This window comes from Hippoglossus hippoglossus, chromosome 12 (genome assembly GCF_009819705.1).
Source record: "Hippoglossus hippoglossus isolate fHipHip1 chromosome 12, fHipHip1.pri, whole genome shotgun sequence".
Classification (NCBI taxonomy): Eukaryota; Metazoa; Chordata; class Actinopteri; order Pleuronectiformes; family Pleuronectidae; genus Hippoglossus; species Hippoglossus hippoglossus.
Window position 1 is genome coordinate 13,728,718 of NC_047162.1, and position 13,951 is coordinate 13,742,668.

General features: G+C 41.7%; 2 protein-coding genes across 4 annotated transcripts in view; both read left to right on the forward strand.

The window, feature by feature from the left end:
* On the forward strand, window positions 1-4,601 carry swi5 (SWI5 homologous recombination repair protein). The gene is made up of 5 exons (XM_034603177.1): window positions 1-98; window positions 1,224-1,272; window positions 1,381-1,484; window positions 1,778-1,872; window positions 4,537-4,601. Exons 1-5 carry the CDS (start codon window positions 1-3, stop codon window positions 4,599-4,601), a joined length of 411 nt encoding a protein of 136 aa, XP_034459068.1.
* Window positions 1,778-13,951, forward strand: part of slc27a4 (solute carrier family 27 member 4) — a 20,635-nt gene continuing 8,461 nt past the window's right edge. Inside the window, exons 1-5 of one of the 3 annotated variants that reach the window (XM_034602144.1) lie at window positions 1,778-1,872; window positions 4,537-4,625; window positions 10,104-10,265; window positions 12,876-13,086; window positions 13,206-13,389. In XM_034602144.1, coding sequence (XP_034458035.1) covers window positions 4,612-4,625; window positions 10,104-10,265; window positions 12,876-13,086; window positions 13,206-13,389 — 571 coding nt within the window. In that variant the 5' untranslated portion in view covers window positions 1,778-1,872; window positions 4,537-4,611. Of the gene's footprint in view, window positions 1,873-3,494; window positions 3,702-4,536; window positions 4,626-7,456; window positions 7,942-10,103; window positions 10,266-12,875; window positions 13,087-13,205; window positions 13,390-13,951 lie in introns of those variants that run through there. The other 2 variants (XM_034602145.1, XM_034602146.1) reach the window with 2 other exon arrangements.

The window sequence follows — 13,951 nt, forward strand, 5'->3', positions numbered from 1 at the left end:
ATGAACTCTGAGCAGCCGACTGAAACCAGCCGCGGTGAAGATACGTGTTCAGGTTCAACGCCGGAGCAGAGCGACGTGAAGAGAGCGGCTAACAAGCGGTAATATAACACTTAGCGTTAGCTCTGTTGTTAGCTTGTTGAGCTAGCAAACTATTTGTGTGCGGTGCATGTGTATGTGTACATGTTGTGACAGTTAGCTAGCTAGCTACCGTCAGAGCTGACGCCTGCTAACATTAAAGTTACTGGATAGTAATTGGAAAAGTTTTATGTTTGACATGAAGTAGCTCCAACGTTGTTGTTATTGCGCAGTGTACAACAGAATACAGTGTGTCAGTGGTACAGATAGTAACACACAGACACATCACTGTCTAAAATACTAACATAAAAACCAACAATAATTCGTTTTCATTACATTACTCCCAGTTTTATTCACAGAAAAAGTTAGATTACATGGTTTTTGTCTGCTACTGTAGTTTTGACCACACGTCACATTGTACCCTCCTTTCTGTTGACTACAATGTCAGTAAGTATCTTTCCTCCTTTAATACAATGAACGATCAACCCATCACCCTAAAGAGTACCTGCTCTTCAAACTTTCACCAAAGCAGTTTGATTCATTTGTAAAGTACATGTGCTTTTTTGCAGAATGTGTGTCAAATTGAAGTCGATTTTTATTATGACACCATGACAAAACAAAATCAGAGGCCACTGATCTGAGTCATCCTTTGGTTGGTAGTTATCAGCCATGAAACTGATGGAGATTGTGACCTTGTTATGTGGGTTTATTTGCTGTAAGTCAGTTGTCATTTTCTTTGTGCAAACAGATAATGCTATTACTAGGAGTTATTTCTGAAGAGCGACAGAACATGTGACCAGTTCTGGAAGACAATTGATTCTGTTATTATAGAATAGAAAGACTTTGTTGTCATTTTATCAGCTGAATACAACGAAATCTAAATTGCTCCAGTGATGCATAGACAACAGAATAAAAGACAATGCACTCAATCCAGTGTACTCACACAACATAAATATATGAATTCCATATCCATACATACATACTCCACTTGATCATTAAAAAGTCTCAAAAATACCCTTAAAGTGCGTGACAGTGTCAAATAAGAGTTGTACTGTTTGTTTTGTGTGTCGGTTAAGAGCTTGACTGGCCTTGGCCATGAAAAATGTCATTCCTATGACAATAATTTCCTTCTCTCTCTCTCCCCCTAGAACACCATTTTCCAAATTTAAGAGGGTGAATTCTAACTTCAAATCACCTGTAAGTAAACCCCCTCTCTGTCTGTAACACACACACACAGAGATAAATCCTATATTTAGTGCCGCGTGTGCATTCCCCTATCATGGTTGCCTGTTTTGCACCTCACAGATTCAAGTAACTGAGAGGGCTAAAGTTAGTCCTGCAGAGGAGGTGGCAGAGCTAGAGCACAGAAGAGATCAGCTGGACGCAGAGATAGCACAGCTGGAGGCTGAGTGAGTACAGCTGTGTGTGTGTGTTTGTCTTGTATTCCTGTTTTTGTAGACTTAAACTTAAATAGTGTTGAGGTTAAGCATGTAGTGTTGATTGTTGATGGTTCGGTTTAGTATTAGAGTACATGGGACTGTGATGATCCTCAGAAGTAATACCATGAAATACCCATAAACAGATCTTTTTTGGTCCATTGTTTTGCCAACATTAATCCGATTTTTGCTTCTTTTCAAACGTTATGTGTGTGCCTTTGTATGAGTAATTGCAAAGATCTGCTTTTGTGTGTGTGTTACTGCAGGGGATGCAACGTAGACGAGCTGGAACATCATATTGATATGCTGCATGAATACAATGACATCAAAGACATTGGACAATCACTCCTGGGTCATATTGGTATGAACTCTGCTCATATAGACAGAAAAACTTTCCTATTCACTTTTCTATGCTCTCGCTTGTAGTGGCATTTAAAGGCACCCATAGTCTGGGCTTGCAAATGTTACAGTCCATAGCCTTTTTGTAGCCCTTACAGATTAAGTCCAGTTGCAGTTATGACTTGTGATTAAGCACCTCACACCAAAAAAAACCTGTCGCAAGACTTCATCACACCAAAACTGTCAGCCGAGTGAGCTGTCGGTCTTCTCTATGTGACTCATAGGAGTTTACACTTCTTGGCTCATTTATCATCAGTCAGTGTGAACCCTGAACAGACTGGATGACACATACAACAATGTGTCGTTTTCCTGGTGTAACTAAGTTGTAAGAAAACAAACTGGACAAACGTGTGATCGCATCCTTAAAAAACTACATTGTTGTCTGAATCTAAAAGATTATGGTGTATTGAAAATATATAAATATTATAGTTAAGAATCTGTCTGTGGCTTTATAAAACAACTAAAATCAATAGAAACATTTGAATTAACTTTTTTCAGAATTAGGTATAGCAGCTATTACATCTAGGAAAAATGTGAACTAAAATGTATGTTCTTGGCTCGATCACATTGATTTTAAAGATGTTCTGCAATCAGCCACTAGATGGCAACAGCGCAGTGAGTCTGTACAAAGGCCAAGTCTTTCAAAATATATGTATTTAGTAATTAATCTTTAATTAATTACATTTAGACATTGTGTAATCAGTATTTAATTGGACTGCCTCTAGACTATTTAATATTCTATTAGATTAAGACATTTTAATTGGCTGTTGTATCTCTTATTTTGGCCATCTGGGTTATGCCATGAGCCCATTATTTAACCTGTCAGTGAGATCAAATGTTGTGTTGACATCGCAGCCTCTCCCCACAACCTTTACCATCACTTCTGACACTGCATCGTACTGTGTGAGTCTGTCGGATAGGGATGAATGTACAGTGGGGTCACCCCAGCATGACTCAATAAGTCGCAATGCCTGAATGAGTCTTATGAGTCTGAGTCCCGTTCAAGTCTATTTGTGAACATGTGCTGCAACTGCATGAAATGTTGAGTTTTTCACACTGTTAAGGGTAAGTGGGGATGAATCACAGCCAAGTCACATCCCGATCTGTGCATGGTTCATAACGAACAAGACTTTTTACCTACTTTGACATTCATGTGCTTGTGCGGATAGTGTAAAGTAAAATCTGGACACATACAATTATACCTTTCGTTCTCTAAGGTCACTTATTTTCCACTTCTGCAGTAATCTATGCAGAAATAAACTGGGTGAGCCATTATTCTAAAATGGTATTCTGAGTTAAAAGTTGTCTCCTTAAATTATCTCTCAGTACAGTGGAGAGTCAGGATGATAATGACCTCTTAGTGAATGGAGATGGCGTTTCCCCTCTGACACAATGACAGTCTTTTACATCACTTACACACACACACACACACACACACACACACACACACACACACACACACACACAATTACAATCTCTGTCTGTCACACAGACGCGTGCATACACTAATGCATGCACACGCCTTAAAATACAAACACATGTTACCATCCCCTCTTTCCCCCCTTTCTGCTCTCTCCTCTCGCTTTCTCTCAATCACAGACACACACTTTCACAAAGCATCTTCACTTAAACACTGAGTTTCTGTTGTACTGTATGCTGCTATGCTGAGAGGGAGGAGATCAGTGGGCTGTCTGTGGAGTGAGATGGGACAAGTGGAGATGCCCTGCAGTACCCTCTAAAGACAACTGTCCCTTTGTCTGTCACCATGTTCGTCTGTCAGTCAGGGTTAAGGTCATTATCACTTAGAACTGTCCTCTTTTGCTTTGCTATTATGTAAATTATTAGTTTTTAACAAGTTTAGAGCCATTTATTTAACATGGTCTCACCCACAAGAAGTTTGCCCTCAAGGTTAGTGTATGTAATTGACCTTGTGAAATGAAAAAGGAAAACTAACTTTATCAACTGTGGGTGATGAAAAGTTAAATTTTGTGCATGTAGTGATGCATCCTTTTTTTTCATATATAGAGGAAGTCTTCATTTCCATTTTTAGCTTTTGTTGAAGGTCATTGGTTGTTAAATGTTTCTCACTTTCTAGTTGCATGAAAGGATCATTTGCCACTTCTAGATTCTTACAATTGGCAAGTAGTATTCATGTTCAGTAAGCTGAAATTTCATGAAATGTCTAGGAATTAAAACAAATAGAATAATAATAAATCTGAAAGGAAACCTAACTTCAAAACCTTGTACATATGCACAGTGTAAATGAACGAGGTAAACAGGAAAACAAGCTGGTCTTTGTGTCAGGGTCATTCCAGCACAACTCAGCATAGCTTGGTCCTGCATGAATCAAAAGAAGCAGAGGGCTAGCTAGAGGGGCTCACTTTGAAAAAGCCTGATCTTGCATGATCTTAGATGCAGTGAAAAAGACTAGAGAGGCTAATATAGGAGCTTGGTTTTATTTTTAACCTATAAATTCTCACTAACTGTTGAGTGATCAGTTGTTCAGTGCTATGATCTGACTGTGGTCTGTTCAGTGTTTTGAGGTTTGTTTGAAAGAAGGACCAGAGGAAGTTGACCATGTCATCTGCAGACAGGGACCTAACCCCCACTTTTCTGTGTCTTGCAGCTGATCTGAGGGGGACCACCACACGAGATCTCTACAGCCACTTTGGTCTGGAGCTGGAAGACTGAAAATATACGAATGAAAATACAGTGGTGAGAATGGTTTCCAAACACCGAGGGGAGGGAGGCATAAGGATAAATACAAAGAAAAGGAGCAGAAGAACTTTTTGGTAGGAGTTTGGATGTGGACTAAAGATGTGATTGGAGAAACTGTATTGACCTGAACTTCCTCCTTTAGACAGAGAGAGATCTGATTAACGTCAGTGAGCATGATGAGGTGACAATGGTATCGGTACAGCAGGCAGATCTAATATTCAAGAGATACCATCTGCTTTGGACAATTAATATAAGACTTTAACATAAAACAAATGTATATATTATATGACTTTTCTCCGGCATATTGTTTGTGCAAGAATAAATTGATGGGTGAGAAATTAAAACCAAGATGAAGTGTCTTAGTAAGATGTTGCTTCACCTTTCGCCTCGACACTTTGTCCCTTCCTTGTGAGCGATTCTCCAAGTCTCTGAATTCTGCCAGAGGGATGAATATTCTACCACAAGATATTCTGTCATTTGATGATGATGATGATGATGATGATGATGATGATGATGATGATGAAGAGCGCTGTCAAACACATTATTCCAAAATCTCTCTCCGGTGTTCAGTTGGTTTCAAATCTTAAGGTTTAGGCTAATGGAGCCTTGATGAAGAATTAATGTTCTAGAAAATATTTAAGTTACGTAGAAACACCGCTGTGCTTCTCCATGACTTGGCCATGAACATATACAATATAAATATTTCCATAGTGGCGATGACAAAAGAGGCCCAATCTCAACACAAAGCAAGCATATAATTAATTTGTATACTCCTCAAATAGCCCAGTGAGCCCTTTATAGAGGCATCTGCATTTCCCTTGCCTCTCTCACACATCTTTAAATGCTCCTGAGACACAACTTTGAAAGGACTTGTTTTGTTTTGACATTGGAGCTTATCTAAGTGGGGTTTGGATAAGGGTATGCAGGCATGTAGACTTTATCGTTATCAGGTATTCTCTGAAGAAAAGCAGGAATGTGGGAACTTAACGTGTGAAATAAACGGCTTCTTGCTCCTAGTATAATATGCCTTGTATATTGACAACATAAAATAAGGTACCACCATACACAGTATTTTTTTATTTGTCCTAACCCTAATCAAATGAAGGAAACTGAACAAATACGGATACATCGTGGTTGTAACATTAGTTTTTGTGGAAGTAATCATCTGAGTTTAACTATGTTCGGTTATCAACAGTCTCCAAATTGTAAGTAAATGCTTTTATTAAAGTGGAAGTGTAACAGTTAAAAATAGTCCCCTCTTTTAACGCCCGTCTCTGTTGAAATCAATTCTAATTGCGAAACATTACAGTTGTAACATCCCCCTGAAGCTCATGTTAACATCACTCACAAGTATATTAGACAACTGTCACGCTCATTCACAATTTCCTGTCGTTTCCACGGGATCATCCAAAAGTAGAACACAGGAGAAACAGTTTGGTAGCTACATTACTTCCTTTTATTTAAAAAAGAAACAAAAAAAACAATTATGTTCAGTGTGCCTGAAACGTACAGTACATGTTCTGCACAGACAACGCGCACAAGTGGCATAATATGCTGGGTGTGCCCTTATCTGTCTGAGACCCACTGATAATGTGTCTTCTTGGACTGATAGCGGCTGTTCTCTGAGTGTATGATGAAAAAGTGACGTGTGTACACTTTAATCAATTGCAGGTCAAAGCTCATCCTATTTTCTTATCCTGATCTGACCTTATCAGTCATACTGTGTTAAGTGTGGTACATGTTCACACACGATGATACCAGCTGATGAGTGCTGATCAAGGTGTAAAATGCTGACTTAGGTGGTTGTCATGAGTTCTTGCACAGGGTGGTAGCTGTTTGAAGAATGAGTTACAAGCTGTTCAGTAAGAATAGGACTTAATTCTGTACCTTATTCAGTAAGAATTTAAAAATAAAAAATACATCCTTGTGAATTTGAGCTCTCCAGACCTTCAGTAGTGACTCACGTCTATTATAGTATTTAATGACGTGTTAAACTGCTGTAATGAAAACTAGGCCAAAGGTATTTTGCCACAGAGGTTATATTTTCACCCCTGTCTGTGGGTTTGTTGGTTTGTTTGTAAACTAGATTACGCAAAAACTACTGGACAGAGTACCCCAGAACTTGGTGGAGTGATGGGTCAGGGAGGAACCAAATTTTGGTGTGGATCCAGGATTTCTTTTTCACTTCAACATTGCGAGAAGTGGCATAGTGGCGTTTTTGGACATTTACACTTTTTGCTCATGGATCTTGATTGGAAACAAATGTGGCACTTTTAGGGGACTGATTTCTATAAGTGTGAGCAGCTTCATTGAATCTAACGAGGCTGTTGGGCTTTAGTGGAGTTATGTGCTCTACTGATAGCCATTCTAGTTCTGTTTTAACATTATGGGCTTCAAGAATTATCTTCTCTTATTCAATTGCAGGTTTGTAAGTGAACAACCAGCCTCTGGCCCAAGAGCTACTTAAACCATGTAATCAGCTGATGAAGGGAAAAACAGCAGGCTGGTGGCTTTGATGGTTTTCACCTTTATTAGCCCACAGTGGCAGGTTATGGCAGCATTGTTTGATACCTCGTCCTTCCTCGTGCATTTAAAGCACAGATTGTGGCTGAGTGCGGAATAATGAATGGACGTGGCTGGGCGGACTCTACGGGGAGAGGCAGGGCTCATTTTACGCACCACAGTTCCGCATCAGGGCCTTGATATCTTGCTGGATGGAAGCTGCTGCCTGTGAGCTAGCAGCCTGCTCTGTAAATATAAAGAGGCGAGCAGGCAGGGCCGCGCCGCATTTCCTCTTCACCAGTGCCGCAAACCCGCCCCTGCCGGATGAGACATGTAAATAGAAGGCAGCTCTCCATTGGCTGAGGCGCACGTCCGTCAGCCCTTATTCCTGATACAAGTGATGGGACGTTGACGGTGGTGGGCGGGCGCAGCTTAGAAAATTGTAAGGTCATTTGAATTACGTTCGCCAGCGAGGTGATCGGCGGCAATGATCCCAGAAATACTGTCAGCGGCGGGATGATGATGATGATCGCGGGGTCAAAGTCGACGCGCACCGTCACGCGAATCTGACTCCCGATCAGCCGGAGGAGAGGAGCAGCGGCTCGGTGTGGCATTTGCAGGAGGGGGGGATCCCGGTGCGTGTGTCTCTGTCCGTGTGAGCCTCCGTGGAGCCAGGCGAGCGGCTGTGAGAGGCGGAGGGGGCGACCGGGCTAACGCGTAAGCCGATCAAGGTGGAATCGCACACAACGAATTTACGCGTCAGGGGATTTCTGCGCACATACATGCTGTGACGGTGCGAGCCCAGTGCAAGGTATGTAACCCCCCCCCCCCCAAAAAAAAACCTCCCGGTCTGAGCACCCCTGTGATGATTCACTTCACCGATCGCTCCGGTTATTGTCCGCTCGGAGAACGGGAGACAGAGCCCCGGCAGTGGCTCTCTTGTCCTTTGTCAACCTTGTGGAGCGCACGGTCCACTGACGGGACTCGAGAGGTCGGCTCCGCACGCTCCGTGCCCGTGATGGGTGATTTGAATGCGGGTGCTATCTACTCCGCGTGCCTGCTCATCCTGTAACGGGTTGCTGATGTTGTCACACTGTCCATCCGCTTCCTCCATAAGCCGATGCGCGCAATACGCTGCGCATCCTGCTCTCCCCGGCGCGCCTGTTACCGCGATCAGCTCCATCGTGCCAGCGTTTAGCCCGGTAGATGTTCCCCAGCCGGGCTGCGGCTGAAGGCCCCTGTCTGAACGCGCACATGGTTGGTGAGGTGTCGTCTCACCATTAGTGGGTTGCGCCTCCCTACGATCCCCCTGCTATCTACCGCAATATGATGCTATGCGCCTGCTAAATTTCCGGGTGTAGCAGCAGCAGCAGCAGCAGCAGCAGCAAATGATGACGGTTTATTTTTTTTTCTTTAAACTGTGGAGTGGCTGCTGCTCCTTTTTACTGCATTTCTTTCCCCTGACGTGTCACATATTCTATCATGTTGAGCCGCTTGGATTGTAATTTAATCGTCCAGTCACAGAGCGGTGGTGTAAATAGCAGCAGGCTTATTGAATTGCCATCATGAAGCCATCACCACCATTAGAGCCACATGCAGAGGGACACAGAGCAATAAATAACCAGTCAGCTTCTGGGAAAACCTACATTACTGTGATAAAATAGCCGTTTTCCCTAAAGGCTCAATTGCTGTCCCATAATTCTACCCTTCAGCGTTTTTTTTTTCTGAGCAGCCTAATGAATATATAATATGCAATGTAAACCTATCTTTCACTGGTTTGGGATCATCTTCCCAGCTATCAGGTGGCACTGAGCTCAACACAAGCTGTCCTCTGTGCTTCTTAGCTGTCACAAATGGACTATTTACTTTGAATAAGGGTTTCCCCAAGGTTTCTTCAGCCTTGGGCCTCATTTCGCCTGCAAGAGAAAAAGAAACTCGAAAGGATTTCTTGGCTTCATTAATACCGCACACTTAAAAACAAAAATAAATATACCACACTCCTGTTATGGCCACTTAAATATTTCATATGAGGCTAATGGGCCCAGGACGTCTGTGAAGGTTCTCAGTCATCCAGGGGTCTGTACTATGAATAAGGGTGTGTGGTGATCGAGGTAACTTCAGGTTTTAATACAGGTTTTTCACTCCTATGAAACTGGTTCACTTCCTGCCAGGGTAAATCACCATGGCAACCTATGCTGAATCCCTAACCTGCTCTGGAGCAGGTTGATCGAAACCTGTCAACACCCCAACCATTAACCATATCAGATCATTAGAAGACTAAAGTCATGGATCTACAGTTTGTTGTTAAATTCTTGTTAAGTGATCGTTTTGTATATTTTATTTTTGTTGAATGTCACTGTTCAATTTCGCTATAACTGACACTAATGGAAAGTATCAGGGTTTCTTCTCATATTAACAATAACTACTTCGCCTCTTATGAACATGCTCATAGCTGCAAAATCCAGAGTCAAGTGAGCCGGTTGAAATTTAACCTTTGTAATACAAGTTATCAGGACGGCCATTTTTTTATTCACTGAAGCCATGTAACCAAAAGATATCAGGGATATGGTGACGTTCTTTGCAGTACGGGCAGCTGTACGTGGTCGTAGATCTCGAAGACGTTTCCCCTCCCGGCCAAGAGGCTTCTTCATTTCTAACTGACTGTAGAATCAGTGTAAACAGCAGGTGACTCCATGTGTCTCTAACAACTGTCGTTACAGAGGCCATGAGTTTAATAACTGGGATTTCCCACCCGATCTGCAGCCAAGTCCAGTTGCACTCGAGTCAACTCTTCTAAGAGATAACATCCACAGTGGATTGGTTTGAATACCACTGTTGCGGAACTTGCTTGAACCACATTTAACATGTCTCCTACTGAACAGATGTTTAGTCTGAAATGTTTGGAGTTGCAAGCCACAGTCTGCAGCCTGTCGGTCACTATCTCTTTCCTTTTTTGTGTGTGCATTCTTCCAGGATGATGCGTCTAGGGTGCTGCACAGCCCTGCTGTTTGTGCTGAGGCTGCTGGTGGGCTTGCCCTGGTACCAGGTTCTGCCGGCCATCCTGATCTTCTATCTGGGAAGCGGAGGATGGAGCTTCCTGCAGATATTTGCCAAAACTATCGGCAGAGACTTACAGTAAGTGTAATTAATGATGAATAATTAAACCCAGAAAAGCCATCGAATTCAAATGCTTTGCAGTCTCTCCCAAGCATGGGAAAAAATACTACCATTGATTTTTAATTTACCGCTTTTCAACTGAGTACGTCTTTGCTATAACAGAAAGTGTGAGGCACAGTATTGTGCCGTCTGTACTTTGACAATGACAAATTAGCTGTTTAGGCTCTGTACTCCAGAACACTGGAACTCAAGTGAAACAATGGCTATGAGGATACAGTGCTGACTTTCAGCTTAAATTAGGTATTAATATCCAGCTTGTGTGAGCAGTATTAGAACAAAAGCCTCACTATCGTCGTAAGAAATGAGGGAATTGTAGTTTTCTTATTTTAAAGAGCTATAATTCTTACAGTGTTAATTATAAGTTAAGTATATGTGGGAGAACAGCTACAATTATTTCATGTCAACTGTAGTGCACACAGACACAATAAAATAAACTGTGCCACTGTAAAAAGACTGAAATGCTTCTCAGTCAATGTTCCTGAGGATAGTTTTCATCAGCCAGAACAAAACCTTGGACACAAAGTAATTTGAATAAGACATTTGTACACACTATACTTGCAAAGAAACATTTAACATAAACAATTACGCCATATGTTATTGAAAAGTCAAAATATGACCAATAAAAACTTTAAAGATCTTTGCTGACCTTTGCTAAGAGCCCTTTCAAAGACATGTTCATAGGACAGGGCTATAAATCACAATGATCATCTATCACCCCTCAGCGGAATCATATGTGATGACACAACACAATTATATCCACTCATTGACAGTAATGTTGTCTTAGTTAATTATTAAAATCATGCACCAGGTCAAGATCCCTTTCAAACTCCACTCTGAATACAAACCGGAACGGTATCAAGCGGTTTTGAATGATTTTATTGTTTCAAGAGTCAACAGGGTTGTCCAACAGAGGAACATGTGCACATGTTTTCACATCCCAAACTTTGCAAAAATGTAGACTGTCATCTTTTTAGAACTCAATGGCCAGGACCTGAGGTTCTTGTTCAACAGACCTGATTTATTAGTGAATGTTTGTAACCAGCTGCATATTTCTGTCGCGCATGTTTCCGAACAATGTGACAAAACAGGTAGCTTGAAGTATTTTAGACAAAAACAAACGACAGAGAGGAGAATGGGGGAGCAGAGTGACTGTCTCACCTAAAGCTAGTGTTTACATTTGGGGTTTGCTCTTGGAAGTGATTTGTGAATAACTTCCTTATTTCTCCTCAATAGCGTCTTTTGTATTTCTCCATGAGAAATAAGACAAAGTGACTTAACAACTAGTGATAAGCTCTGATTATCTCTTTAACCAATAAGAGGCAAAGATCAGTTCGTGCTTTAAAGACATTTTGCTGAAATGTCTTATCACAACTACTGTAAATTATTATCTTCTTAAGACCGATTACTTCCTAAACTTTCAGCCTCCAAGTTGGGTTTACCTGCCAGGCTACAAATACCTCAAAGTATATAATTCTGATAGTGTGGTGCTCAGTCTGAGGCCTCAAGGTTAAAAATTCACCATATCTGAACGGGTGAAGGAGGCTGTTTCCTCAGTGACTCATAAATTCTTGTTGTGCAATCTGTGGTGACGTGGGGTAGGTCTTTACAATGTCAGAAACTTGTATGGTTCACAACTCACCGTCTATGGCGGACTAAACCAACCCCCAGTCCACACAAACCTGTGATTACATTATTTACATAGTTTAGAGTCCATGCAGCTCATGTGCTGCATTAGAAACGGCTCCAAATAGCTTTATTGCGGTCAAGTGTATAAACTACAAGGGCAGTCGGAGATTGAAACCTCCTTCAAGGCTGATTGGCCACTTTATCACCATATTGCATATACATTGCGATCCAATACATCTGCATCATTATCCGGATGTACACCAAACTTCATCTTTACACATTTTTTCCTGAAGATCATTAGTTTTTTGAAAAATTCACAAAAATGTCAAAAAACTCCCCATCTCATATCATAATGTTCAGGAAAGTGGAAAAGAAAATCTTTGATCCTTCCCCTTACTTGAATCCAAAATAATGAATATGTTCTTCCTTGGCCCATAACCTTCCATCAAGTTTCAAATAAATAGTTTTTGTTTAATCGTGCTAACAGAGAAACAGCAATGAAAGCAAAAAACCTGATTGGTGGAGATAATGAAATAAAGAGAAAAACTCTGCAACACTCAATCGTGGTTATCGTGACCAACATGAAAGTAATCCTCAAAGATAAAAAACCTTATCACCATCACAGTGTTTCTGTGAAGTAACTTGGCTCGATAGATTTGTATCATGTTTCTACCCCTCCCTGTACCTTTGCACAATAAATCTACTGAGTGAGATGTTTCCATTTACTGCCACCCAGTCATCTCTGTCATAACCTTTTATGCCTCGTTGAGCTTCATCAGTAAAAATCAACTAACTCCTAAACCTGTCTGAGATAAGTGTTGTAAAAGTCACCATCATAGGTCACAATAAATATTTCATTTGTATTTTTGCCAAAGCTGTGCCAAAGTAATTTGAACCTGTGCATTTTCTCTTTTAATAATGAATTATCTCTTTCTCCTTCAGTGCGGCAAGTGTGTTGTTGCGTGTGAAGATGAACGTCAGACGTCACCTCAAACAGAAAAACACCCTTCCCAAGATCTTTGCTGAGACAGTGCGTCGCCACGGTGACAAGACGGCACTCATCTTCGAGGGGACGGGGGAGAAGTGGACCTTCCGAGAGTTGGACGAGTACTCCAACAGAGTGGCTAACCTGCTGCTACAACGGGGTTTCAAGGTACATCTATAAAACATTTCCCCTAAGACATGACAGAAAACAAATACGATTCAAAGTCAGTCGATGAGTTTATTGCAGTCAGCCTCACAAGTCCCTCTTTCTGTTGTTTCTCTCCTCAGGAGGGTGATGTGGTGGCCCTCTTCATGGAGAACAGGTCCCAGTACGTGGGCCTCTGGCTGGGCATGGCCAAGATCGGAGTAGAGGCCGCTCTCATCAACTTCAATCTGAGACTAGAGGCCTTGGTCCACTGTGTCACCATCTCCAATGCCAAGGCTGTGGTCTTTGGCGCCGAGCTGACTGATGGTGAGTGTGGGGAAGAACGGAGGAGGGGTGTGTGGGGGGTAGAGTTATAGATTGGAGAAACATCTGAAGGATATGTGACGGATTTTGTTTGTTACGGCAACACATTCCAGATTGTAGCTGGAAATCTGTCTCTGAGGGCTTTACAATCTGTCTGACGACGCCTCATGCTGTTGAGTGTTGTTCTGCTTCCGCTGTGAGACTGAGAGCGCTGAGTGGTGCAGGGGGGGTCATAAAAGATGGATGGCTTTCGAAGGAGGTGTCTCTTTAATATCGGTCACTGCAGCTTTAAATGGCTGGCGTATGAAGGAAAGGGAAGAAATAATGAAGAAGGAAGTGGAGAAATGTCTCCATCATCAATCTCCCGTGTTCAAGGTCCAAGCATGAAAGATTGTCTGATAAATGATAACATGAAACAGATAAGAGGTAGGGGGGGGGGGGTGACCTACAGCACTGACATGCAGACAGATATGTACTCTACGATACTCAGCTAAATACTATCAGACAATTTTTTTTGACTGAATGTTGGAACAAAAACTAAAACAAAAGAGCTGATTTAATACCA